The sequence below is a fragment of the Taudactylus pleione genome, unplaced genomic scaffold (assembly GCF_031769625.1).
Source record: "Taudactylus pleione unplaced genomic scaffold, aTauple2 ptg000244l, whole genome shotgun sequence".
Lineage (NCBI taxonomy): Eukaryota > Metazoa > Chordata > Amphibia > Anura > Myobatrachidae > Taudactylus > Taudactylus pleione.
Window position 1 is genome coordinate 12723405 of NW_028284646.1, and position 27278 is coordinate 12750682.

The 27278-nt window shown below is 46.8% G+C and overlaps 1 protein-coding gene across 2 annotated transcripts in view; it reads right to left on the reverse strand.

Annotated features, from left to right (window-relative positions):
* LOC148516681 (mitochondrial ubiquitin ligase activator of nfkb 1-A-like) overlaps nt 1-25188 on the reverse strand; it is a 79653-nt gene extending 54465 nt beyond the window's left edge. For both annotated transcript variants that reach the window (XM_088479771.1, XM_088479770.1), the window contains exons 1-2: nt 25002-25188; nt 24829-24910 (exon numbers count right to left, since the gene is read on the reverse strand). In XM_088479771.1, the coding sequence (XP_088335897.1) occupies nt 24829-24910; nt 25002-25109 (190 nt within the window). In that variant the 5' untranslated portion in view covers nt 25110-25188. The remainder of the gene's footprint in view (nt 1-24828; nt 24911-25001) is intronic.
* Between the last annotated feature and the right edge of the window lie 2090 nt (nt 25189-27278).

Genomic DNA, 27278 nt, shown 5'->3' on the forward strand with positions numbered 1-27278 from the left:
GAAAGCCCGACCATGTCATACACACAGAGGAATTAGAGCAGGCTTTCCTTAATCTTAAAGATAGTCTGACAAAAGCTCCTGCATTGGGAATACCTGATTATGAAAAACCCTTTGATTTATATTGTACGGAAGCCGAATGGTTGTGCTGCAGGTGTCCTCACACAAAAACATGGTGATGCCAGTAGGCCCGTAGCATACTACAGTGCCCAATTGGACAATGTAGCAAGATCACTCCCAACGTGTTTAAGAAGTGTAGCAGTGACAGCTCTATTGGTGAGTAAAAGTGAGGACATAGTATTGGGCCATGATATGATTGTCTACACTCCCCACGCTGTATCTGCTCTGTTGAACTCTGCCCAAACCAAACATGTCTCTTCAGCTAGGTTTACCAAATGGGAACTAGCTCTAATTGCACCTGCGAACATCACTGTTAAACGATGCAGTATGCTGAATCCAGCAACGTATTTACCATATGTACAACATGATGTACAAAGGGTGGAAGGAGACAGGTTGCTGGTGGGAAGTGAGTTCAGCGGACATAATGATTCACACGATTGTATCGAATATCTGAATCAGACCTTTACTGCTAGACCTGACATAGGTGACACACCTTTAGAGAATGTGGATGTGACATTTTACACGGACGGGAGTTGTCATAGACAAACAGACACAGGTGAGTTATGTACAGGTTATGCTGTTGTAAATGACACAGACATCATAGAAGTTGAACCTCGTGGTCCTCCTCACTCAGCCCAGGTGGCAGAGTTAGTAGCACTAAAAAGAGCGTGTGAATTGGCAGCAGGCAAATCTGCTAACATTTACACTGACTCTAGGTTCACATTCGGAGTCGTGCACGATTTTGGAGCTCTATGGCGTCTGAGAAATTTTGTGACAGCAGCAGGCACACCAGTTGCACATTCCAGACACATAAAACATCTTTTAAAAGCAATCCAACTGCCCAAAACGGTGGCAGTAATTAAGTGCAAAGCCCATACATGTGAGAGTGACCCGGTGTCACTAGGCAACAACAGAGCCGATGAAGCTGCAAAATGGGCAGCAGGGTTAAAAATGGTTTTACCAACAGAACAATTATGTCTTTCCAAACAATTGATATGCTGAAACTAATTGAGATGCAAAATTTGTGTTCAATCCAGGAAAAGTCCATCTGGAAGTCCAAGGGATGTGGGCAAGAGTCCTCCGGGCTCTGGAGGTACGGACAAGGTAAGCCAGTAGCCCCCAAAGCATATTACCCCAGCCTGGCTGAGGCAGCACACGGTCTGACTCATCTGGGAAAGCAAGGTATGTGCAAATTGGTGAGAGCATACCGATGCGCACCGGGTTTTTCTTCACAAGCAGAAAAGAGAGCAATGTCCTGTGTGACCTGCTTGAGGAAGAACATAGGGAAAGCGATCCTTACCAAACCATCCCACATTCCACCGATTCATGGACTTTTCCAGGTAATACAAATTGATTTCATCCAATTACCACTCTACAGGAATCTCAAGTATGTATTAAGGCCCTGATTCAGAGCCGGACGCTCTGACCAGAGCGCTCGCTCTGAATCAGGGCCCTCCTCCATTAATATGGAGCGTCCTCCTGGACGCTCGTATAGCTGTGGGTCACCACCCACAGCATATACGAGCGTGCAACAAGATGGTCGCGATGGTCTTGACCATCGCGACCATCGGACTTGCGAGTGAAACCCTGTGGTCGGGTTTCTCAACCACAAGCCCAGGAGTGATTTTGGCTCTATCAGAGCCAAAATCACTCCCACTGACATCACTAGTGATGTCAGTGGGGCTGGCTTCAGACGGTAGGCGTTCCCATGGGAACGCCTCCATCTGGCAGGCACGCCCCCGGCACGCCCACCAAAGGGGGCGTGCTGTCAATCAACATCGACAGCACGCCCCCTTTGGTGCGAGACCCGGAGCGATGGAAAGTCCTTCGCTCGCCGGGTCTCGTGCATGCGCACGACGGAGCTCCCTCCTTCGTGCGCATGCGCAGTGGGGACCATCGACCCACTTGCGAGCGTACTGCTGCTCGCGAGTGGGTCTGAATGACCCCCTAAGTGTGTACTGACGTATTTTCTAACTGGGTTGAGGCCTACCCAGCAGCCACTAATACTGCTGCGTTTACAGCCAAGAAAATAGTACAGGAATTTGTATGCAGATATGGTATCCCTAAAATTATTGAGAGTGACAGGGGTACCCATTTCACAGGTGATGTTTTGCAAAATATGTGTAAACTGATGGGTATCAATAGTCGACTTCACACCCCCTACCGAACGCAGGCCAGCATCAAGGTAGAGAGGATGAACGGGACTATTAAAAATAAGTTAAGTAAAATCATGGCAGAGACTGGACTAGGATGGCCCAAAGCATTACTGTTGGCCCTGCATAGTATAAGGACCACTCCTAGACCCCCTCTAAATCTGTCCCCCTTTGAAACACTGTTTGGTAGACAACCTCATTTGATTATAAGTCCACAGGAAGACTTGAAGAGTAACAACGAGGTAACTGTAAAGTATCTTATATTAATGAGTAAACAGTTAAAACAGCAACAGCAGAAACTGAAATTGTTGTCCCATGATATGCCTGAAACTAACTGTCATGATGTTGCACCAAGAGAATATGTTATGATCAGAAATTTCTTGCGTTCAGGTTGTTTGACTGATTGGTGGGAAGGCCCGTACCAGGTCCTGCTGACAAGTACTACATCTTTGAAGGTGGCTGAGAGAGATACCTGGGTCCATTCCACTCACTGCAAAAAGGTCAAACAACCGGTGGAGAAACAAGGCGGAGACAAGGCTGATAACGTGGACCTGTCGATCGCAAGCTTGTTCCGGGAGAATTGAAAAGGTCGTAGTGAGATACCTGAACTAAAAGAAATTTGCAGGTCTTTGTTATGACAAATGGACTGGCCTGCTGTGTTCATTTTCATATTCTCTTCTAGAGTGTTCACCATCCTGGCTGGTTTGGGAATGTCCAGTTTCTGTGTCGGGGGACCGATAGAGGAGATGGGAGCTGATGGCAGCGCGGATGGAGTGGAGTCAGGAGGAGTGCTATGTCAATCAGGGGAGTGTTTGACCAATTTTAGTGCTGTAATTCTTAAAAGAGCTGTTATTTCGGATACCCGGGAACGATGTGGAGGTTTATCGTCTGAAGATTCCTGTATTTGTGAGTTTTGTGGGTCCCTAGTTGATGAGAACTGTATCCAAAGGTGCCAACCTAAATATAACCCGTACTGGGGTGGGTATCCTTTAGAGGATTATCATAGCATGATAGGCAAAGTTTTAAATCAAACTGATTGTTGGGTCTGCTCACATGTGCCACAGGGTCAACATAATGTAGGGTTGGTGCCATTTCCGCTGAATACCACGGAAATTTTAGAATTGCGAAAAGGGAAAACCTTGGATGGAAAATTCCTCTCATCCAAACCACCTCATTTCAAATGATATCAATTCCAAGCAGATAGATCACTTTTGTGTTTGAACATAACCAACCCCAATAAACCAGGGAATTGTGAAGTGACGGGGTATAATCAGACGATTACTTTCTCACTGAGAGCTGATAATTAATCTACGAATCATGATCTGTTACGCTCAATTAAATCTAATGGGAGAAGCTTTTAGGTATCGTTATACATTGAGTTCCACCAAAGAAATTATTGGTAAGGTACCAGATGGATATTGTGCTAAGATAATACAACCAGAAACTTGCATGTACCAGATGGAAGAGCCTGAAATAGGAAATATGATACCTGGTGACTTGCATAAAGCCACTCAGTTAATTAGTGAGACAACTGGCTTTCAAGTTTTAGTAGCATCTATTGCTGCAACACAACTGCATCTTTTTGCTATTGCCACAGCTGATTAATACACGCCATCGGACACACTATTGGCCATACCATCGAACATTGCACCAGGCCTATGTAGGCGCAGATTATCGATATCGACCAGGTTAGCCTGGTTACTATAGGGACCTGCGATCGTTGATCGCAGGTCGTTATAGTAGTTTGGGGGTTGGTGCATGTGCTGGATGTTCGATATCGAACATCCAGCACAGGCAGGACAATCAGAAAACGATATCTGATCATTTCTACGGAGCTTATGATAGATATTTCAGTGAAGTAATCTCTTAAAAGGTGCCTATTTTACATAATTTGCCAGATTTCGAAGCATCGGAACGACAAATCGTGTAAAATATGTTCAAATCTTGAGTGTCCACTCACGATCACGATGCTGATGCATGTACCTGCTGGTCGTACATCGCATCTTCAGAACTTGCCTGCTGCAGATCTCATGCCAATCTCAGACATGATGCACTGGAAAAAGTTAAGGATGCACAATAGATCGTTTGTCACATTGGACACTTTTTAACACCAAATCGTGTCCACGACTACCGGGGAGCTGCTGGGGAGAGTTCAGGGGAAATCTGACAAAAGAGATCCTTATCGTGTTGAAATTGTCCAAGTTGTACGAATGACCATAGATATCGTTATCGTCCATGCGGGATGTTCGTTTGCTGCATAAAAACTTACGATTTATCGTTGATCGATATCGTTATCATTCATTAAAATCGTACTGTGCGTACGCACCATTACAGAAACGAGCAGGGGAATGAGTTACTGCAGAACTGAAGGAAGCCAACAGTTAAAGGGTTATGGTGCATACACACGGTACAATCTGTACCAACAATGACTTGAAAGATATCTTTCAGTGAAGTCATCCTGCCACATCTCTGAACAGGCAAAGTTGACGATATCGTCCAAGTTGGCCTGCATGCATGGACGATGAAAGATATCTTTATCATCCATGCGGGAAAGGGCGTCGCAGGTTGTTGTCAGGTTGATGACTGCAAAAAATATGAGATATGGTAAGAACTTACCCTTGTTATCTCTATTTCTACGAAGTCCATAGGGTTCCACAGGATACCTTGGGTATAGGTGTGACGTCAGTCGCAGGGCACCAAAGAGTTAAGCTTTCAGCCTCCCAGGATGCACTAGGTCCCCCTCCTATACCCCGCCCCCGGGCCAAGGCACCTCAGTTAGTTACCAAGCCATAGGCCGGAGGAGGAGAAGGAAGAGAGAGAACAAAGATCTGGACACATACAAGAATCACATTCTCACCAGAGGGAGACGGAAAACCGGTGACCAGAGCAAAGCCCATCTGCAGCACAGGTGCGACAGGGCGGGAGTCCTGTGGAACCCTATGGACTTCGTAGAAATAGAGATAACAAGGGTAAGTTCTTACCATATCTCATATTTTCTACTTCAGGGTCCATAGGGTATCCACAGGATACCTTGGGGATGTCCCAAAGCAGTATCCTTTAAGGGTGGGGACGCTCCTGTGCAGAAAGGAGAATCCGCCGCCCGAAGGAAGCATCCTGAGAGGCGAAGGTGTCAAACCAGTAATACCTCACGAAGGTATGGACAGAAGACCACGTAGCAGCCTTGCAGATCTGAACTGCCGAGGCACCACGTCGAGCTGCCCACGAAGGACCCACAGACCTAGTGGAATGAGCCTTCAGAGAAGGAGGGACCGGTAGGCCTTCATGAAGATAAGCTTCAGAAATAGCCATACGGATCCAGGCTGCCAAAGTTTGCTTTGAAGCAGGCCAACCCTTTTTACAGAAGCCATAGAGGACAACAAAGCGTCCGACTTCCTAAACAAAGAAGTGCGGTCAACATAAGTCCTTAAGGCCCGCACAACATCCAAAGAGGCCTCACCCACGGAAAGACCCGGTGAGTTAAAGGCCGGAACAACTATTTCCTCGTTAACATGAAACTGGGAAACAACTTTGGGAAGAAACTTGGGCCGAGTGCGGAGCACTGCCCTGTTCCCATGAAAAACCAAGAAAGGGGGTCTACAAGAAAGAGCCCCTAACTCAGAAACACGTCTGGCTGAAGCAACGGCCAGAAGGAAAACAGTCTTAGCTGTTAGCCATTTAATATCCACTGAGCCCAGTGGTTCAAACGGCGGTCCTTGGAGAGCCCTCAGGACCACAGCCAAATCCCAAGGCGCCACAGGTGGAACAAAGGGCGGCTGAATACAGAGAACACCTGGCATAAAGGTGCGCACATCCGGGATTGTAGCAATCCTACGGTGAAACCAGACAGATAGGGCCGAAACCTGTACCTTCAAAGAAGCAAGGCGAAGCCCATGATCTAGTCCCGCTTGCAGGAAGGCGAGAATCCGAGACAGACGAAACTCCCGCGGTGCATAACCTCTCGGTCGACACCACTGGAAGAACATATGCCACACGCGATGGTATATCCTCGCGGAAGACGGTTTCCGAGCTCGTAACATGGTACGCACCACAGAGCTGGAAAACCCCCAGGACCTCAGCATGGCCGTCTCAACAGCCACGCCGCCAAAGACAGCCGAGTCAGGTCCGGGTGAAGACAAGGACCCTGAGACAGAAGGTCCGGTCGTAGCGGCAACCGCAGAGGACTGTCCACGGACAGACCCTGAAGGTCTGAGAACCAGTGCCGTCTGGGCCACGCGGGAGCTATCAACAGGAGCGTCCCTCCTTCCTGTTTGAATTTCCGGATTACCCGTGGAAGAAGGGAGACCGGAGGGAACAGGTATGCGAACCTGAACGTCCACCGGACGGACAGAGCATCCACCAGAGACGCCCCTTCGTCTCTTGTGCGAGACCCGTACACCGGCAACTTGTTGTTGTGCCGGGACGCCATGAGGTCGATTTCTGGAAGACCCCACCTGTCCACCAGTAGTTGAAAAACGTCCGGGTGCAGGGACCATTCCCCTGGATGAACGTCCTGGCGACTTAGAAAGTCTGCCTCCCAATTTAGCACTCCCGGGATGAAGACCGCTGATATGGCCGGAAGATTGCGCTCCGCCCAAACCAGGATCCGAGAGACCTCTACGAGAGCCGCCCGACTGCGAGTTCCTCCTTGCCTGTTTATGTAGGCCACGGTGGTAGCATTGTCCGACTGGACCTGCACCGGGTGACCCTGGAGAAACCGCTGTGCCTGCAGGAGAGCATTGAAGACCGCACGGAGTTCCAAGATATTTATTGGAAGCTCCGCTTCTGTCGGTGTCCACCTGCCCTGGAACAAGTGTGGACCCGAAACTGCTCCCCAGCCCCGAAGACTGGCGTCCGTTGTCAACAGGACCCAATTTGGAACCCAGAACGGACGTCCCTTGTTGAGGTGGGTCGTCTTTAACCACCACGCAAGGGACAGGCGAACCTCCGGGGTGAGCACAATCGTCTGGAACTTCAGAGACTGAGGCAGCCCGTTCCACTTGGACAGGATCAGGTGCTGCAGAGGTCTGGAGTGAAACTGGGCGTATTCCACCATGTCGAACACCGACACCATGGAGCCCAGTAACCTCATCGCCGAGTGTAAGGACACCCGGCGGCTGTGCAGACAACTGCGCACCCTTGACTGTAAAGCAGAGATCTTGTCCTCCGTCACGAAGATCCTTTGCTGTCCCGAGTCCAATAAGGCTCCAAGATGCAGAATCCTCCGAGACGGGATTAGAGTGGACTTCTGCCAGTTGATTAGCCAGCCGTGCCATTGCAGCAGTGCAATGGTCAGGTCCAAGTGGTGTAACAGGAGCTCTGGAGATCCTGCGACCAATAACAGGTCGTCCAAGTACGGCAACATGCGGACTCCTTGCAGCCGCAGAGAAGCCGCCATGACCGCCATAGCGTCCTGTAAGTTCAATGACACCATGTAGTCCCCAGGTTCCAGCGCCAGAATGATGGACCGTAGGGTCTCCATCCGAAACTTCGGGACCCGCAAAGACTTGTTGAGTGCTTTGAGGTTGAGAATCGGACGATATGACCCATTGGGTTTCTGTACCAAAAAAAGATTTGAATAGAAACCCTGGCCCCTCTGGGAGAATGGAACAGGCACTATAACTCCAGCCTGGAGCATAGTGTGCAATACCTTCCGCAGCTCCGTAGCCTTGTTCCGGTCTGATGGTAGACCCGTGGTGAAGAATCGAGCCGGGGGTCTGTGCCGGAAGGAGAGGGCGTACCCGTGAGAGACCACCTCCAGAACCCAAGTGTCTGTCGTAGTGAACGACCAACACCGGGAGAACTGCAGCAGGCGGCCTCCCACCCTGGGATCCCCCAAGGGGAGACCCGGACCGTCAGGCCGCAGGCTTGTCATCTGGCTTGGGGGCCGGACGTCTGGTACTCCATGCCTGTTTCCGGGGCTTGACCGATTTCTTAGGGCCAGCCTGTCGAGGAAACGACTGTGGTTTGGGCCTGCCCTGGGCCCTAGATGACCGAAAGGACGATGGTCCAGAACCAGAAGGAGCAGCGGCCGACGGGAGACAAGCAGATTTGGCTGCCGCCAGCGTGGCCACAATCTTATCCAGATCCGGACCGAAGAGAACTTCTCCGGTAAACGGCAACGCTTCCAGACCTTTCTTGGATCTGCGTCCGCCTTCCAGGATCGCAGCCACAAGGTGCGACGAGCAGCTACCGCTGCTGAAGAAATTCTAGACACCAGAGTACTAATGTCTAGAGCCGCCTCGTTGATGTAGGTGGCCGAATCACGGAGATTGCCAATCAACTCCGCCTGTTCGGCCGGACAGTCGGATTCAAAAGAAGCCTCTAATGAATCCGCCCAGCGCTCCATCGCTCTGGCAACCCAGCAAATGGCCATAGCCGGCCGTGCTGCCCCCCCTGCAAGGGAATAAGCAGACTTCAGGCAGATTTCTACCTTGCGGTCCGTAGCATCCTTAAGGGAGGACATGGATGGCATCGGCAATGTGGCACTACGGACAAGACGGGTCACGTGAGAATCCACCTGTGGAGGGGATTCACACTTAGCAAAATAATTATCCGCGAACGGATAAGCCACCGCCAGGCGTCTCTGCGGCTGGTATCTTTTGCCAGGTTGTTTCCACGCCTCCTCTAAATGGTCCACCAACTGACCCGAAAGAGGAAAGACTGTGGCATCGCCCTTCACATCTTTGAAAAAGGCATACTTAGATTTAGCCGCTGGGGGAACTTCGTCCTCAATCACCAAGGCTGTGCGGACCGCCCGAATAAGTCCAGGAATATATACTTTGGACTTAGCATCAGCGTCCTTAGTATGGAAAGGTTCCTGATCGTAAGGATCCAGAATCTCCCCATCATCAGACGTCCCTTCGTCATCCTCATAAGGAGCGGACAGAGACGCCACCGGCCTTTTATGAGGCCGCATCACAGACTCCCCTTGCAACACATCCGACAAGTGCTGTACAGAACTCGTCAGGGAGTTAACCCACGCTGGCTCCTGAGAACCCGGGAGCGGGGAAATAGGGAGACTGTGGGGTACCACCAATTGTCGTGGGAACCCCTGCATGGGTGACGACACCACAGACTGCTGGGACAAACCCATCGGAGTAAACGCGGGCTGCGGAGCTAACTGGCCCACTAAAGCTGTTAACGCCTGAGCGAAACAAGCCCAGGGCGGCTCCTGTACCGGTGCTGTAACCGTAATAGGCCGCGCCATGGACAAACACTGCCGGCAAAGGCCCTCCGCGCTACCCTCCCCCTCCGCTAACGGTACTTTGCACGTGGTACACTGTAGCCGGAGGGGAAAATCACTTTCAGACATGATGGCACCACGTATGTGACCTCTCTCACCAATTAAGTATTAAATAGGCGAGAGACCACCCTGCAGCACCGCACCGCAAGGGCTTTAGCAGAAAGAACAGGGACAGTAATAAAGCTGACAGTTTAGAGAAGAAAAGTTACAGGCAGCGCTAGCACAGTCACATACAATGCAGAGAAATAACAATTCCTGCACTAACAGCGCTGATCACTCAACTACACAGACACAGGGCCTGGTAGGACACAGCGCTGCATACACAGACCTGAGCCACAGCGGGGGGACCCAGACCACGATGCTTCCTTCCAGACTTCCAGCAGCGTTCACCATGCGTTGCAGAGAAGATGGCCGCCGAGGAGCAGAGAGAAGCTGGCCTGGGGGAGGAGCGCTGACACAGGACCAGTCAGCACAGTGCAGAGAGGGCTGTGTGCAGCGGGGGAGGCGCCGGCTGTGAGACAGGGAAGGCGCGCTCCCCTGGCATGCATTTAACCCCTGGGACGCCGCAGCGCTACCGCTCTGCTGCGGTCCGCTGTCCCAGGGGGTAGTGGAAGCGCAGGTTGGTCGCCTGGCTCCACGCTGCAGCCAGTCCCCAGGGAGCCCCCTGCCTGGGGACTTAGGACCATGTGATCAGCGGGGACCCACCGCGGAACCCCGCTGCTTACCTCTGTCCCCCTTGAATCCGGCCATGGTCCGGAACATCTGGGGTCACCGCTAGCTGTGACCCCAGACGCCCACCAGCATCCCCGGATCAGTACCGGTGTTCTGGTACCGGCGGGGTGTAGGGAAGACAGCATGGACGTCAGGACTGACTGTCCATGCTGTTCATCCAGATGTGCAGCCACAGCTGCATGAAGAAAAAGCTTCAGGGGCTCTTCTAGCCCCCACTCCAACAGGTGCACCCGACTCCGGCCGGGCACCAAACTAAACTGAGGTGCCTTGGCCCGGGGGCGGGGTATAGGAGGGGGACCTAGTGCATCCTGGGAGGCTGAAAGCTTAACTCTTTGGTGCCCTGCGACTGACGTCACACCTATACCCAAGGTATCCTGTGGAACCCTATGGACCCTGAAGTAGAAAAGTGAACGTTAACGATATGAACGATATCGTTATAGTTCATGAAAGTCGTACCATGTGTACTGTTAGTAAGGAATGAGATATGTGTGTATATATATATATATATATATATATGTTAAATCCATCATAAATAGAATCTCATGCATAAACAGCGCACATTACGCACAGTTGCGCTGCTAACATGACGCACAGAAGCGAATGCACAATATCCTGCATGCGAACGCTGTTTATTAGCTGCATACGTGCACATCTGCCCCAAATCGGATAAACCTAACTAGCGTCTTTTCTCATATCCCTAATACTTACATAATGCACACTTAAACAAAAGGTTCCATAGCTATAAAGTAAAAGATCCCAATTTTATACATTTATTACAAATGCTGTGAAATAAAGACTATTTGGTATCTAAGGTTTAATACATGATAAATAAACCGTGTTTGGTATCATATTGATCTGCACTTTATCCACAGCTTTCTGGTATCATCGGTGTGAAGATCGGAACATGCGTTCGCAACTTATGGACCGTAAAGACATAAAGAACCAAAATGTACTTTGAAAAACCAACAGTATAGATTTGCATGAGGTGGGAAAACGAAGGCAACCAGCTGTTGGAGGCTGGACTGTGGCCATTTGAATCAACCTGTTAAGTGCCATGTAACAAATGCACCATGAAGGAGAGCCAATGGAATTGCAACAAGACCTCTCTTTCGTTCAGCTTATTTCTGGGGGGTATAAATATGTGTGCTCTAACCCTGGGTTTCTAGTCTATTCTGCTGATTGATGATTGACGGAGGTCTCTTGCTGATGCCGGAATCTGGTCCCAAAGCGCTTGCATATGTAGGACTGTATCTTGGGTCTGTATAATTTCTTTGCGCTAAATTGTACTTAGATCACAGCGTGTATTATCTGTACTTTGGTTGAATAATACTTTGTGCTTTGGAAACACATGTTCAAGGTCTAAGGTCTTTATTTTACTGTATGACTGCGTATGCAAATAGCGTAAATCTTAGAGGTTATAGGCAGGTTTTAGAAGGTATAGGTAGGAAGGTATATAGCCAGTATCCTTAGCTGGGGGCTCATAGTGAAGCATTTTTGCGCGCAATAGGGACGCACTTTGTGTGGTAGTCGCATTATGTATGCGACTAGTTGCACAATAGCGTATACGCATTTTCCGGTTGTGCTGCCACATGTCTAAACAAAGCCATTGAGTTTACATTATCAATTGTTGATAATATCTGGGTTAACGTGTATTTTTCTGGGCAGGAATAAAGTGTGTATCAGTGAGTATTTGTTTAGGGTGTAACACGTGACCTAAATGTTAAGGGTATTGTAGGACCCTCAAGTGTTAGGCGCAGGAGTTGGCCTAGTGACTCGGTAGCAGCTTACCGTTTACTTTACACAAAGCAGGTGTATGGGTTGTTATTTTTGTTAGGGTTCGGCCCCCAGCGTGATTACAGTGTTCAGTAATCAATGTGTGTGATCTGTTAGGCTTATTTGAACACTACGGGCCAAATGTAATAGGGTGAGAGTTTAGAAAAGTGAGAGTTTCTGACACTTTTTAAACTTTACCAATGTAAGAGTCCAAAAACAAAGTAACAGAGCGAACTTGCATGTTTTTTTAGACTTAAAAAACTCTCACGATTTAAAATCTCATTCAGATGTTTTCCCATTTTGAAGATAAAACTCAACCAATGTGAGAGTTTACTGCTAAACTCTCACATTTTCTAAACTCTCACCCTATTACATTTGGCCCTATAATTGAACTGCATAATTTTCGTCTAATTGTGATTGTGAGCTGGTGGGAGGGTGGACGAAATCAACTGGAACACAAAGGGTACTTTGCTGCCCCCTAGCAGTTGAAAGGTAGTCAAAAAGGGATTGCTAAGCGGAAGCGGTATTTACTTCCGTAGGCGAGTGGAAGCGTCTAGAAGTCCTCCATAGGGTTTGCGGATACACCCTTTTTCAAAGGCGTCCGCAGGTAAGTGAAAGTATCTTAATTGTCTTTCACCAGTTTAAATTTTTATTGAAAAACGTAGGAGTTGTACCAAGATGGGAGCCACGCAAACAATAGAAATGTTAGACAATGATGTGCTGCTAATGGAAGCGACGCTTGGATCGGCCCATCGTATTATGCATACTAAGTACGGTACTTATGCAATAAGGTATTGTGACATATGGTTTAAAATAACGATGAAGAGTGTTAGACCGTTTCCCAGGATTGGTAGTTTTGATAAAGATGTATTGGATAATGTCCGGGATCACATCAGTCTGATGCGTTCTCGAGAGAAAAAAGTAAAATATTATGAATGTTTAAAATTGTGGCAGCATGAAGGGGATGCGTGGCTTAAAAATGGGCAAGCGACACAAACTAGCGTTGCAAGCGCATTGCCAGCAAATACACCCACGGCGCTGGATTGCAATGCGTGCGAGCCGCAAAATGGCGCGCAAGTGTGGCAAGGTAGCGTTGCGGAAGGTATTGCCAATAGATCAACCGCACCACCGCCACCTTATGTGGATGGAGGTGCAGAAACAGTCATGAAAAAACTCATAATAATCTAACAAGCAACTTGTACCCTCTCTTAAGTAACCATAAAGAAAATGTTTATGATGTGGATGATGAGCCTATTGTTATGTCTGCCATTTCGCATGCTGTGTACATGTTAGATGCGACACCACGACAAGCTCAAGTGGTGCCACCATCTCCATCTGTAACAGCACGGGAAGTGTTAAACTCCTCTGCTCCCGTGGAGGAAGTTGTTAATACTGTACGATGCAGCAACAGATTAAACCCCCAGCCAGGTAATAAGGTCAAAGGTAGCACTGCGGCCGGTCTGCATCCCATTCGGACAATCACTGTTCCAAATGGGAATGCGGACGCGAACGGAGTTGTACCTACAAGGGATGTGGTAATGCATTGTCCTTGGACAAGAGCAGAGCTAAATTCCATCATAAATAATTTCCCCGATCCCAAAAAGGAATTAGCCAAATGTCAAAGATTTTTGAGAAATTTGGGTAGTTATCATGAGCCCACCAATAAAGATTGGCGGGTGGTGTTATGGGCCTGTCTACCACACAATACCGACGTGACAAAATTTATCACGGATTGTGTATGGGATGGTGACGTTCCCTTAACAGACCAAGTAAACCAAGGTAATATTTCCCGCATTATAACTCATTTGGGTATATATTTTCGAGTAGTAGTTAACTGGAACAAAATTTTCACCATAAAGCAAAAGGAGAGTGAATCTGCAGAAGATTATTGCGACTGGGCTCTGCAGGCTATCACCCAGTACACTGGGTTAGATGATATTAAAGATAGCATTCACCACAGGGGAATGATTGTCACCATACTCATGGATGGCCTTAAAGAGCACCTAAAAACCCGGGTTCAGACCTCACAGCCTGGCTGGAGGGGAGTCACAATAGATACACTCATAGAATCTACCACAGAACATGATAAAAACATCTCAAAGAAGAGAGAGACCCAGAACGAGAAACTAATGGCTGTCAGTATTCAAGCTCTGGAAGGAATGACGGTAACATCACAGCCAGCAGATACACCTGCACCCACACACACACCTGCACCTGAACAGTTACACGCCCTCACTAGTCCCACACCACTGCAAACACAACCCTATCCCACTTACCCTGAACAACCACAAGTCCCATACTATCCACAAACTACATATCCCCAATCATATCCTTTCCCTCAATATCCTTACCCATACCCACCACCTCTTCCTCCTGCACAACTTGCACAACAACCCTTTTCTTCATCCAATCCACGAACGTGTTTTAATTGTAACCAGCCAGGACATGTAAGAAGAAACTGTACGGCAAAAAGGGTAGGACCCCCAAATCAGGGAAAACCTGGATATCCCCATAAGGGATATGCACAGAGATCAGCAACTGCCCAACAGGCACCAGCTCCAATCGTGGCCGTTAATGCTTTATTGGAGAGTGGGAGCCAACGCTAGGGGTCAGGTCATACCTGTAGTCTACAGATAGTCAGGTTAACGGGAGGTACTAGGGAAGAGCCAGTCATGATGGTTGATGTAGCTGGTACTAAATATCATTTTCTTGTAGACACAGGGGCGACCAGGTCAGTGATAAAATCTCCCGTTAATTTACAGGTAACCAACAAGACAGTACCATGAATGGGCGTAACGGGTAAAGTGCAACATTATCCTTTAACAAAATCCACAGAGGTTACTATCGGGCCGTTGCATACCAGGCATTTTTTCCTTCTGGCTGCTGTGGCTCCTACTAACCTACTGGGAAGAGATTTGTTATGTAAGATGGGATGTGTCATATATTGCACCCCTGATGGTGTATTTCTAGATATCCCAGAGAGAGTTGCGCACGAGGTGAGGGATATGTTGGACACTCCCCAAAGGATAATGTATTACTCTACCAGTGTAAATGGAAATCCATCTCAGGTAGATCAAATGTTATCCCAAATTCCAGATTCACTTTGGACCAAGGACGGACAGGACACTGGATTAATGGCAAACGTAAGTCCCGTAATGGTAAACTTAAAAAGCGGTAGGCAAGCTCCAAAAATTCCTCAGTACCCACTAAAACAGGAGGTAGAATTAGGAGTTTATCCAATAATTGAAAGATTATTACAACAGGGAATTTTAGTTCGTACAGCTAGTGTAGCTAACAATCCCATCTTCCCAGTGAAAAAGAGTGTTGGGAGGGGTTACAGGTTGGTACAAGACCTTAGAGGTGTTAATAAGGTGGTAGAAAGCCAATTTCCCGTAGTGCCAAACCCAGCTGTCATTCTTATGCAGATCCCACCAAATGCAACCCATTTCACTGCCATTGACCTCTGTTCTGCTTTCTTCTCTGTACCTCTTCATCCTGTCAGTAACTTTTCGCTTTCACATATAGGGGTGTACAATACACATGGACACGATTGCCCCAGGGTTTCATAGACAGCCCCAGTATCTTCTCCCAGGCCTTGCATGACTGTTTACAATCTTTTGAACCTGCCAATAGGTCTGTTCTAATTCAATATGTGGACGATTTATTGTTATGTTCTGATTCGTTTATGTCATGTTTAAAAGATACTAAACTTTTGTTGCTTCACCTCTCGCACACAGGACATAAGGTTGCTAAAGACAAATTACAGCCGTGCCAATCCAGAGTAAAGTATTTGGGACACTGCCTAACTCAGGGCTTACGACATCTCACAAATGACAGAATCCAGGCCATACAGAACATGACACTGCCGCAGAACCAACAGCAAATTCTTACCTTCTTCGGAATGTGTGGATACTGTAGAATGTGGATCCCAGGTTTTTCTATTCTGGCCTTGCCTTTACAGGACTTAGTCTCTTCCTGAAAGCCCGACCATGTCATACACACAGAGGAATTAGAGCAGGCTTTCCTTAATCTTAAAGATAGTCTGACAAAAGCTCCTGCATTGGGAATACCTGATTATGAAAAACCCTTTGATTTATATTGTACGGAAGCCGAATGGTTGTGCTGCAGGTGTCCTCACACAAAAACATGGTGATGCCAGTAGGCCCGTAGCATACTACAGTGCCCAATTGGACAATGTAGCAAGATCACTCCCAACGTGTTTAAGAAGTGTAGCAGTGACAGCTCTATTGGTGAGTAAAAGTGAGGACATAGTATTGGGCCATGATATGATTGTCTACACTCCCCACGCTGTATCTGCTCTGTTGAACTCTGCCCAAACCAAACATGTCTCTTCAGCTAGGTTTACCAAATGGGAACTAGCTCTAATTGCACCTGCGAACATCACTGTTAAACGATGCAGTATGCTGAATCCAGCAACGTATTTACCATATGTACAACATGATGTACAAAGGGTGGAAGGAGACAGGTTGCTGGTGGGAAGTGAGTTCAGCGGACATAATGATTCACACGATTGTATCGAATATCTGAATCAGACCTTTACTGCTAGACCTGACATAGGTGACACACCTTTAGAGAATGTGGATGTGACATTTTACACGGACGGGAGTTGTCATAGACAAACAGACACAGGTGAGTTATGTACAGGTTATGCTGTTGTAAATGACACAGACATCATAGAAGTTGAACCTCGTGGTCCTCCTCACTCAGCCCAGGTGGCAGAGTTAGTAGCACTAAAAAGAGTGTGTGAATTGGCAGCAGGCAAATCTGCTAACATTTACACTGACTCTAGGTTCACATTCGGAGTCGTGCACGATTTTGGAGCTCTATGGCGTCTGAGAAATTTTGTGACAGCAGCAGGCACACCAGTTGGACATTCCAGACACATAAAACATCTTTTAAAAGCAATCCAACTGCCCAAAACGGTGGCAGTAATTAAGTGCAAAGCCCATACATGTGAGAGTGACCCGGTGTCACTAGGCAACAACAGAGCCGATGAAGCTGCAAAATGGGCAGCAGGGTTAAAAATGGTTTTACCAACAGAACAATTATGTCTTTCCAAACAATTGATATGCTGAAACTAATTGAGATGCAAAATTTGTGTTCAATCCAGGAAAAGTCCATCTGGAAGTCCAAGGGATGTGGGCAAGAGTCCTCCGGGCTCTGGAGGTACGGACAAGGTAAGCCAGTAGCCCCCAAAGCATATTACCCCAGCCTGGCTGAGGCAGCACACGGTCTGACTCATCTGGGAAAGCAAGGTATGTGCAAATTGGTGAGAGCATACCGATGCGCACCGGGTTTTTCTTCACAAGCAGAAAAGAGAGCAATGTCCTGTGTGACCTGCTTGAGGAAGAACATAGGGAAAGCGATCCTTACCAAACCATCCCACATTCCACCGATTCATGGACTTTTCCAGGTAATACAAATTGATTTCATCCAATTACCACTCTACAGGAATCTCAAGTATGTATTAAGGCCCTGATTCAGAGCCGGACGCTCTGACCAGAGCGCTCGCTCTGAATCAGGGCCCTCCTCCATTAATATGGAGCGTCCTCCTGGATGCTCGTATAGCTGTGGGTCACCACCCACAGCATATACGAGCGTGCAACAAGATGGTCGCGATGGTCTTGACCATCGCGACCATCGGACTTGCGAGTGAAACCCTGTGGTCGGGTTTCTCAACCACAAGCCCAGGAGTGATTTTGGCTCTATCAGAGCCAAAATCACTCCCACTGACATCACTAGTGATGTCAGTGGGGCTGGCTTCAGACGGTAGGCGTTCCCATGGGAACGCCTCCATCTGGCAGGCACGCCCCCGGCACGCCCACCAAAGGGGGCGTGCTGTCAATCAACATCGACAGCACGCCCCCTTTGGTGCGAGACCCGGAGCGATGGAAAGTCCTTCGCTCGCCGGGTCTCGTGCATGCGCACGACGGAGCTCCCTCCTTCGTGCGCATGCGCAGTGGGGACCATCGACCCACTTGCGAGCGTACTGCTGCTCGCGAGTGGGTCTGAATGACCCCCTAAGTGTGTACTGACGTATTTTCTAACTGGGTTGAGGCCTACCCAGCAGCCACTAATACTGCTGCGTTTACAGCCAAGAAAATAGTACAGGAATTTGTATGCAGATATGGTATCCCTAAAATTATTGAGAGTGACAGGGGTACCCATTTCACAGGTGATGTTTTGCAAAATATGTGTAAACTGATGGGTATCAATAGTCGACTTCACACCCCCTACCGAACGCAGGCCAGCATCAAGGTAGAGAGGATGAACGGGACTATTAAAAATAAGTTAAGTAAAATCATGGCAGAGACTGGACTAGGATGGCCCAAAGCATTACTGTTGGCCCTGCATAGTATAAGGACCACTCCTAGACCCCCTCTAAATCTGTCCCCCTTTGAAACACTGTTTGGTAGACAACCTCATTTGATTATAAGTCCACAGGAAGACTTGAAGAGTAACAACGAGGTAACTGTAAAGTATCTTATATTAATGAGTAAATAGTTAAAACAGCAACAGCAGAAACTGAAATTGTTGTCCCATGATATGCCTGAAACTAACTGTCATGATGTTGCACCAAGAGAATATGTTATGATCAGAAATTTCTTGCGTTCAGGTTGTTTGACTGATTGGTGGGAAGGCCCGTACCAGGTCCTGCTGACAAGTACTACATCTTTGAAGGTGGCTGAGAGAGATACCTGGGTCCATTCCACTCACTGCAAAAAGGTCAAACAACCGGTGGAGAAACAAGGCGGAGACAAGGCTGATAACGTGGACCTGTCGATCGCAAGCTTGTTCCGGGAGGATTGAAAAGGTCGTAGTGAGATACCTGAACTAAAAGAAATTTGCAGGTCTTTGTTATGACAAATGGACTGGCCTGCTGTGTTCATTTTCATATTCTCTTCTAGAGTGTTCACCATCCTGGCTGGTTTGGGAATGTCCAGTTTCTGTGTCGGGGGACCGATAGAGGAGATGGGAGCTGATGGCAGCGCGGATGGAGTGGAGTCAGGAGGAGTGCTATGTCAATCAGGGGAGTGTTTGACCAATTTTAGTGCTGTAATTCTTAAAAGAGCTGTTATTTCGGATACCCGGGAACGATGTGGAGGTTTATCGTCTGAAGATTCCTGTATTTGTGAGTTTTGTGGGTCCCTAGTTGATGAGAACTGTATCCAAAGGTGCCAACCTAAATATAACCCGTACTGGGGTGGGTATCCTTTAGAGGATTATCATAGCATGATAGGCAAAGTTTTAAATCAAACTGATTGTTGGGTCTGCTCACATGTGCCACAGGGTCAACATAATGTAGGGTTGGTGCCATTTCCGCTGAATACCACGGAAATTTTAGAATTGCGAAAAGGGAAAACCTTGGATGGAAAATTCCTCTCATCCAAACCACCTCATTTCAAATGATATCAATTCCAAGCAGATAGATCACTTTTGTGTTTGAACATAACCAACCCCAATAAACCAGGGAATTGTGAAGTGACGGGGTATAATCAGACGATTACTTTCTCACTGAGAGCTGATAATTAATCTACGAATCATGATCTGTTACGCTCAATTAAATCTAATGGGAGAAGCTTTTAGGTATCGTTATACATTGAGTTCCACCAAAGAAATTATTGGTAAGGTACCAGATGGATATTGTGCTAAGATAATACAACCAGAAACTTGCATGTACCAGATGGAAGAGCCTGAAATAGGAAATATGATACCTGGTGACTTGCATAAAGCCACTCAGTTAATTAGTGAGACAACTGGCTTTCAAGTTTTAGTAGCATCTATTGCTGCAACACAACTGCATCTTTTTGCTATTGCCACAGCTGATTAATACACGCCATCGGACACACTATTGGCCATACCATCGAACATTGCACCAGGCCTATGTAGGCGCAGATTATCGATATCGACCAGGTTAGCCTGGTTACTATAGGGACCTGCGATCGTTGATCGCAGGTCGTTATAGTAGTTTGGGGGTTGGTGCATGTGCTGGATGTTCGATATCGAACATCCAGCACAGGCAGGACAATCAGAAAACGATATCTGATCATTTCTACGGAGCTTATGATAGATATTTCAGTGAAGTAATCTCTTAAAAGGTGCCTATTTTACATAATTTGCCAGATTTCGAAGCATCGGAACGACAAATCGTGTAAAATATGTTCAAATCTTGAGTGTCCACTCACGATCACGATGCTGATGCATGTACCTGCTGGTCGTACATCGCATCTTCAGAACTTGCCTGCTGCAGATCTCATGCCAATCTCAGACATGATGCACTGGAAAAAGTTAAGGATGCACAATAGATCGTTTGTCACATTGGACACTTTTTAACACCAAATCGTGTCCACGACTACCGGGGAGCTGCTGGGGAGAGTTCAGGGGAAATCTGACAAAAGAGATCCTTATCGTGTTGAAATTGTCCAAGTTGTACGAATGACCATAGATATCGTTATCGTCCATGCGGGATGTTCGTTTGCTGCATAAAAACTTACGATTTATCGTTGATCGATATCGTTATCATTCATTAAAATCGTACTGTGCGTACGCACCATTACAGAAACGAGCAGGGGAATGAGTTACTGCAGAACTGAAGGAAGCCAACAGTTAAAGGGTTATGGTGCATACACACGGTACAATCTGTACCAACAATGACTTGAAAGATATCTTTCAGTGAAGTCATCCTGCCACATCTCTGAACAGGCAAAGTTGACGATATCGTCCAAGTTGGCCTGCATGCATGGACGATGAAAGATATCTTTATCATCCATGCGGGAAAGGGCGTCGCAGGTTGTTGTCAGGTTGATGACTGCAAAAAAGTGAACGTTAACGATATGAACGATATCGTTATAGTTCATGAAAGTCGTACCATGTGTACGCACCATAAGAGCATGGGAACACACACCATAAGAACATGGGACTTGATCACACTCCCCACTGATAACACCCTGCCACTTTGCGGTGGTGCAGTCAATTCTATCCCCATGGGGACTTTTTAACAATGTTGAAAGGTATGGCATGACTACAAAGAGTTCCTATAGCAAATTTTACCTATTTTAAAAATTTAAGGAAGTACAGGTTGAGTCTCCCATATCCAAAATGCTTGGGACCATGGGTATTTTGGATACCGGAATATTCCGTATTTTGGAATATTTACATAAAATAATGAAATATCTTGGGAATGGAACCCAAATATACACACAGAATGCATTTATGTGTTATACACACCTTATATACATAACCTGATGGTCATTTTATACTATATTTTTAATAAAATGTGCATAAAAAAAGTTTGTGTACATACATGAAATTCATTTATGTTTCATATATACTTTATACACACAGCGTGAAGGTTATTTTACACTATATTTTTAATAAATTGTGCTTTAAACAAAGTTTGTGTACATTGAACGATCAGAAAGCAAAGGTTTCACTTTCTCAGTCATGCTAAAAATATTCCGTATTTCGGAATATTCCGTATTTCGGAATATTTGGATATGGGAGACTCAACCTGTAATGCGTCATTGCAGCCCCATAAAGTGAGTAATGTCTTCAAAAGTGGCTGTTGTACAATGTTAAAAAAAAAAAAAGGTTGTATACCCATGATAAAGAAAAATTACTAAAGAACAGCACTTCCTGATCTCTCTTAAAGAGTCCCTTTGTGGGATGAAAGAGGTTCTGCAGCCAACCAAAAAGCTCCATAAATGCATGCTATTCACTCTAATCTCAATTATATATCTTGTCAAGCCTGTGAGCGCAATAGAGGGAACGAGTACTACTGATCCACATTTAAATAGAAATGCCCCAATTAACCCAGCTCCTCCCATTAGAAGATGAAAACTGTCCACAACCCACAGATGCTAAAATTTTCACACAGATCTTCGCATAAAAAAAGGTCTTCACACAAAAAAAGGGAATAAATAGGTACATCATATGAAGACAGTATGTACTTTTAAAAGTTATATTTACTATGTTCAGGTCTCTACAACAGTGCAGGGCTGGGGAGACACTGTGTAATATATTGTTCAATCAGCTAACAAACTACATATTGTATAGTGCAGTGGCAGGTGTGTACAGCGATATGTTTGAACAGTGTCGTTCACAGACATATCACATCTGTCCTGCAGCACAGCCGATACCGATATATCTTCAGATACATCGGCACATCTGGTTCTGACCTGCCGACCTCCCATACACTTGCTCGATGGACTGCCAGTGACTGACATCTCAACCCAGTTGAGATGTCAGCGCAGATACATTGACTGGCAAATTTGTTTAGTGCGTACTGGCTTACCAATTGGCCGCTTGGTCTGCAGATCTCTGGGTTGGCGGTTATGTCGCCCAGGTGTCTACTAGGTTTTGTGGCTATCCTCATAGGAGCATAGTTGTAATAATGTGTGTCTCAACAATCCAATGTGAAAAGTACCAGAAAACATGCACTGTTCATAGTTGTTCCTATTTCTTAGCATTGATCAACTGCACAACAACCCTATTCTGCATGTGACATGCAATCCTTAATAATGATTATTACTCCCAGTTTTAGTTGAAGTTAATATTTATTTCAAAAGAGTAGTTACAATGGAAAAAAGTGGATTGTTATCACATTCTGTAAATATGACAGGATGTTGGAGGGATTGAAATCACAGTCAGAACACTGCATCCCCAAAGCAAAGCCTGTATGAGAGTCCTGCAATGCAGCTCAAATGTCCCACATCCACAAATGCTCTCAAAGAAGTCTGGATTGGGGCTTCTCTGAGAATGCTGCTCTGCTTTTAGGAGTGCAGAGCGATGACTGTGGAAGAGTAAAACAGCATTGCCAGGCCCCACTCATCCCTACCTTTTTTTCCATCAATAATTATTTATTAAGGATTGAACAAAATATGGGGTACAGAAAAAAAAGGAGAAGAAAAGGGATGGGTACATGAGGGAAATCCAACATTCAGAACAGAATAAACAAGACAGGAATGACAAGTCACAATGGCAAGATATATGAACAGTAAAATACAATGCATAAACAGACCACATTGTAGAAAGAGGAATTATCTTCATTCAAACTAAACTGTAGTGGGTCAGACACTTAAGATTTGTAAAAAAAATTACGCACTTTTGCCATCTACATACCTTTTTAAGTTATTCTCCTTCAGGACCGTATCTAGGGGTCTAGGTGCCTCTGGTAAAGTGAAGAACTTAATAACCCCCTGTACCATCATCAATATGTTTGCTAATAACTTGGCCATTTGTACTATGTAACACATTATTGAAAACCCTGTCCAAAACTTCAAGTGTAGGAGGGGTAAAATACATAAATTGATCGCATGTGCAGAAAGGGTCTGCGGTCCCACACGCAGACTGCCAGTAATTGACAGTCTGCTGGCTTTTGAGGGGGGGAGGGGGGCGGCGGCAGCTCCATCGGCTGACGGAGATTTCCTGGCCTCTTACTCTAATCTGAGGCGGCCGGCTGCGGGGCCCCATGGGTCACGCAGCCGGCCGATGGTCCGCAGAGTATCCGATGCTGCATTGGACAATGCAGCTCGGATACGTAATGTAGCAGGAGGCGTGATATAATTGCAAAGTTGCCTGCGTGCAGCTTTGCAATTGCGGTCCTTGCTGAATCAGGCCCTTAGTGGTCCTTAGGAGAAACTGAAGAGAATGAGACTGTGTAGTAACAGTGGAAGGAGGGATATTGGGCAAGAAGGATGGGAAAAAGGGGGGACAGGAGAGGTGTAGTAGGAATGGGGGAGGACTGAGGGTCAAGATAAGAGACCTTTTAGGATATATATGCAAACATCGGGCAAAATATAGAAAATGTAAGGAGGGCATGACCTGGGTTACAGTGCAGAAAGGGGAGTATGGCTTGAAGCATAATTAAAAACCTTGTGGAGTCCATCATGTCCAACTAACATGAATGCAGTGCTGTACCAAGCAGTCCTATGCACACTATTGCTTTGGAGGGAGATCAGATCTTCTTAAGCACTAGTCACATCCCTCCATGACCTGGTCATGCCCCCATCACCTAGGAAAACTAATTATATTGTGTCATTTTATACTCCCCTTGAATGTAGAAATAATAATAACAATACCAGTTCAGTGAGGAAGCTCACCCCAACTATGGTGACAGGGCACAGCTCATGGTGTCCACTGTCATCACCAAAGAAAAAAAAAAATTATCTTTAGTGTCGATGTCACTTCCATCATCACTGACCTCCCTGCGATGTACTCTCTGGGTACAGCCGCCAACCCAACCCAAAGAGGTTTTTCAGGCTGAGCCAGGGGATGCTCCCCACTCGGCCAGTGCCCCTGGCGAGGGCCATCCTGGCCGACCCTTAGTTGCGGCCCTGTTCTCCCTAGTTGATCCGAATGGGGTGGTAGCAATGGAAGGTGCGGGTTGATGTGATGCTGAAAATCTGGTCATCACTGCCCTGCCCGCCTCTGTGAAATGTGATTTGCAGCAACAGGGTCACGATGACTTGATTAACCTCAAATCGCGTCATCATACCCCTGGACCACTCGGATACTGGGGTGGAATACAGGCAGCTGCTCTACAGTTTCATGAATGCCGGAGTGCTCCCCGATATTCAGAAGTCGCCCAAACATTCTGGGAGTAGGCAAGTATGCTTTCACTTCTGCGTTCTGTTGGGGTTGCACCCATTGCAGTTCCACTTCTAAGTAATGCAGTTACAACAAGTTATGTATGTATAATGCCCTGGTTCCATGATTGTTAGTAAGGTGTTTTGTGTACAATACACATTGTACTGATAGTTATGTGGGTCTTTGGTGGTCATCACTCACCCTCAAGTACTGCATAGCACAACTCCTGCGAGGATCCCATCAATGTCCTCAGCTCTGCGCCCACCTGTAGTCTAGGAGCTGCCTGAAGGACAGAAAAAGAAGGGTAGTGAGGGCACAGTCCGGGATAATAAACCATCTTATAATTACGGTTACATATTACAGCAGCACATCACCTCTATGCGCCTCACAGCCGCCCGCTGCCGCCGGTACAGGTGATAGAAGACACTGCTCAGGGCTACACTGGAGGCCAGACAGACAGCCTCCAGTGCTGACAGCTCCATGTCGCCCCCAGGGGAGGCCGGTAAATATGTCCCTGTCAGATGGTGCAGTCACAACAGATACTTCAATACTTTCTTCCAGTTTCACAGTGACAGTAATAATAATGACGGTAAACAAACTACATTTCCCGACATCCGCCGCAGCTCTGCACTACATCTCCCGGCATCCTACTGCTACTACGCGATACTTCCTTGTGCCCTTGTGCATGACATGTCATCCTTAATATTGTTGTTTGGAATTAGAGGGATCTTTTATTGTAGAAAATCGTAATTTGATGTATTCCCAGATTATGTATACAGCCAATACTGTACCTCGTCTTAATTGTCCATCTTGGATATATTTGGTTTGAGAGATCAGACGTTGATTAGTGGTAGCTGAAATCAGCTTCACGTTTGCACAGCTTTTATATTCTCATGTTATTCTTATCAGTGATTAAGGGCTCTATATAGATTATTTTTTCCGTGTGTACTGGTAATTACCTTGTGCTCTCATTGTGCTAATTTGGCAGGTTATGGCGTTATTCAAAAATAAATACATTCTGGTGTCTCCTGATGTGCTGGAGTATCATGGTCCCCCAACACACTTCTAAAGCTGGGGACACACTAAACGACGTGTGTACCAAGCGATGCGACATACAACCCCCTACCGATGGGCCGACAAATCGGGTGGTCCATACACTGGGCAATCCAGTGCGCGACTGCCTGATATGCCGGCCCCTGCTGCATATCGCTGCAAGGGATCGTCAGCCACATCGCCTGATTGAACTGCATGTACAAAAGTTCAGGCAATGTGGTTGACGACTGCACGGGAGCGTGTACTGCACAATGTAGTGCACACGCACTGGACGATTTTAATGATTTGTCGTTCTGATGCGTCGGAATCAGACAAATTAACAAAATCTTCTGGTGTGTGGGGGCCTTAACAAGGCTTTTCTCCCATTGCAGACCATGATTAAGTACATAGGATAAATACTGACCTAGCAAAGTATATTAACTCACCTGTGTAACATCAGAGAAATACTGAAAACATGACCTGTTGGGTGAACTTGAGGACTGAAGTTGAATACCCCTGATGTACAGGGCCGGCTCCAGGGGTCAGAACACCCTGTGCCAGCCCCCTCCAGAGCGCCCTATCTTCGTGCGCGGCAAAGCCACGCGTGACCGACAATGGGGGCGTGGTCTAATTACGTATATTCCTCCAAATAACGTCAGGCTGGGGGGAGCCTCACTAGCTGGGCTTCCCCCAGCCCTCTCCCGTCACTGAATGGATGCCCCGCCCACACTTCGGCCCGCGGGTGGAACAGCGGGATAGTAATGTCCCACTGAAATCAGGATGTTGGGGAGCGGTGCGCCCTCTATGGGTGGCGCCTCTGTGTGACCGCTCAGGTCGAACACCCCTAGAACCTGCCCTGCTGATGTAGCTGATTCATAGCTGAAAAAAGTTGATCACCCTAATCAGTATATATTGCATGCTTGTTCCTATCAGAAGCAAGCTACAATGACAGAACAGGACTTTGCATTATCTATCCTTGTGTATGTTCTGTATTGGATCATGCACAGTACAATAACACACAAGATGTGTTTATGTTCTACTTTGCATCAGCCCTATGTGGTTTAGTAAGCTCTGAGCATTTTCATTTACATTTGCGTTTGATACACTTTTGCTGGGTACACATTAGGCGATCCTAGATCATAGCCGACGGGACGACAGATGTAACAATACATTATTCGCTCGTATACAAAGAGCGATAAAGCAAGCAACCGTGCAAGATATCGTTCAGTGGCCGCATCCAGGAGCATGCCTGACTCGCACATCTGCTGTACAGAACAGCAGATGTGACGATCCAAGCCGGCAAGCAATTTCGGGTACACATTAGATGATGTGTCCGATGTATCGCTCCGAACCGCGTCAAAACAACATATTCGATGATATATTGCCTAATGTGTACCCAGCTTTTGCTTCTTTTACCCTTACTTCCTGTCTGGGCAGAAAAACTTTTATCGATACAGCCACAAGCTGGTGCCACAACTTGCAGGGGGAGATGTATGAAACCGTGGAGAAAGTAAAGCTTGGTACACACAGGACGTTGAGTTAACGGGAGGATATGTTGGCACTTCAAACCTGACAACGTCGCATGCAACCGCCAGAGCGTGCATATCGTGCATACACGC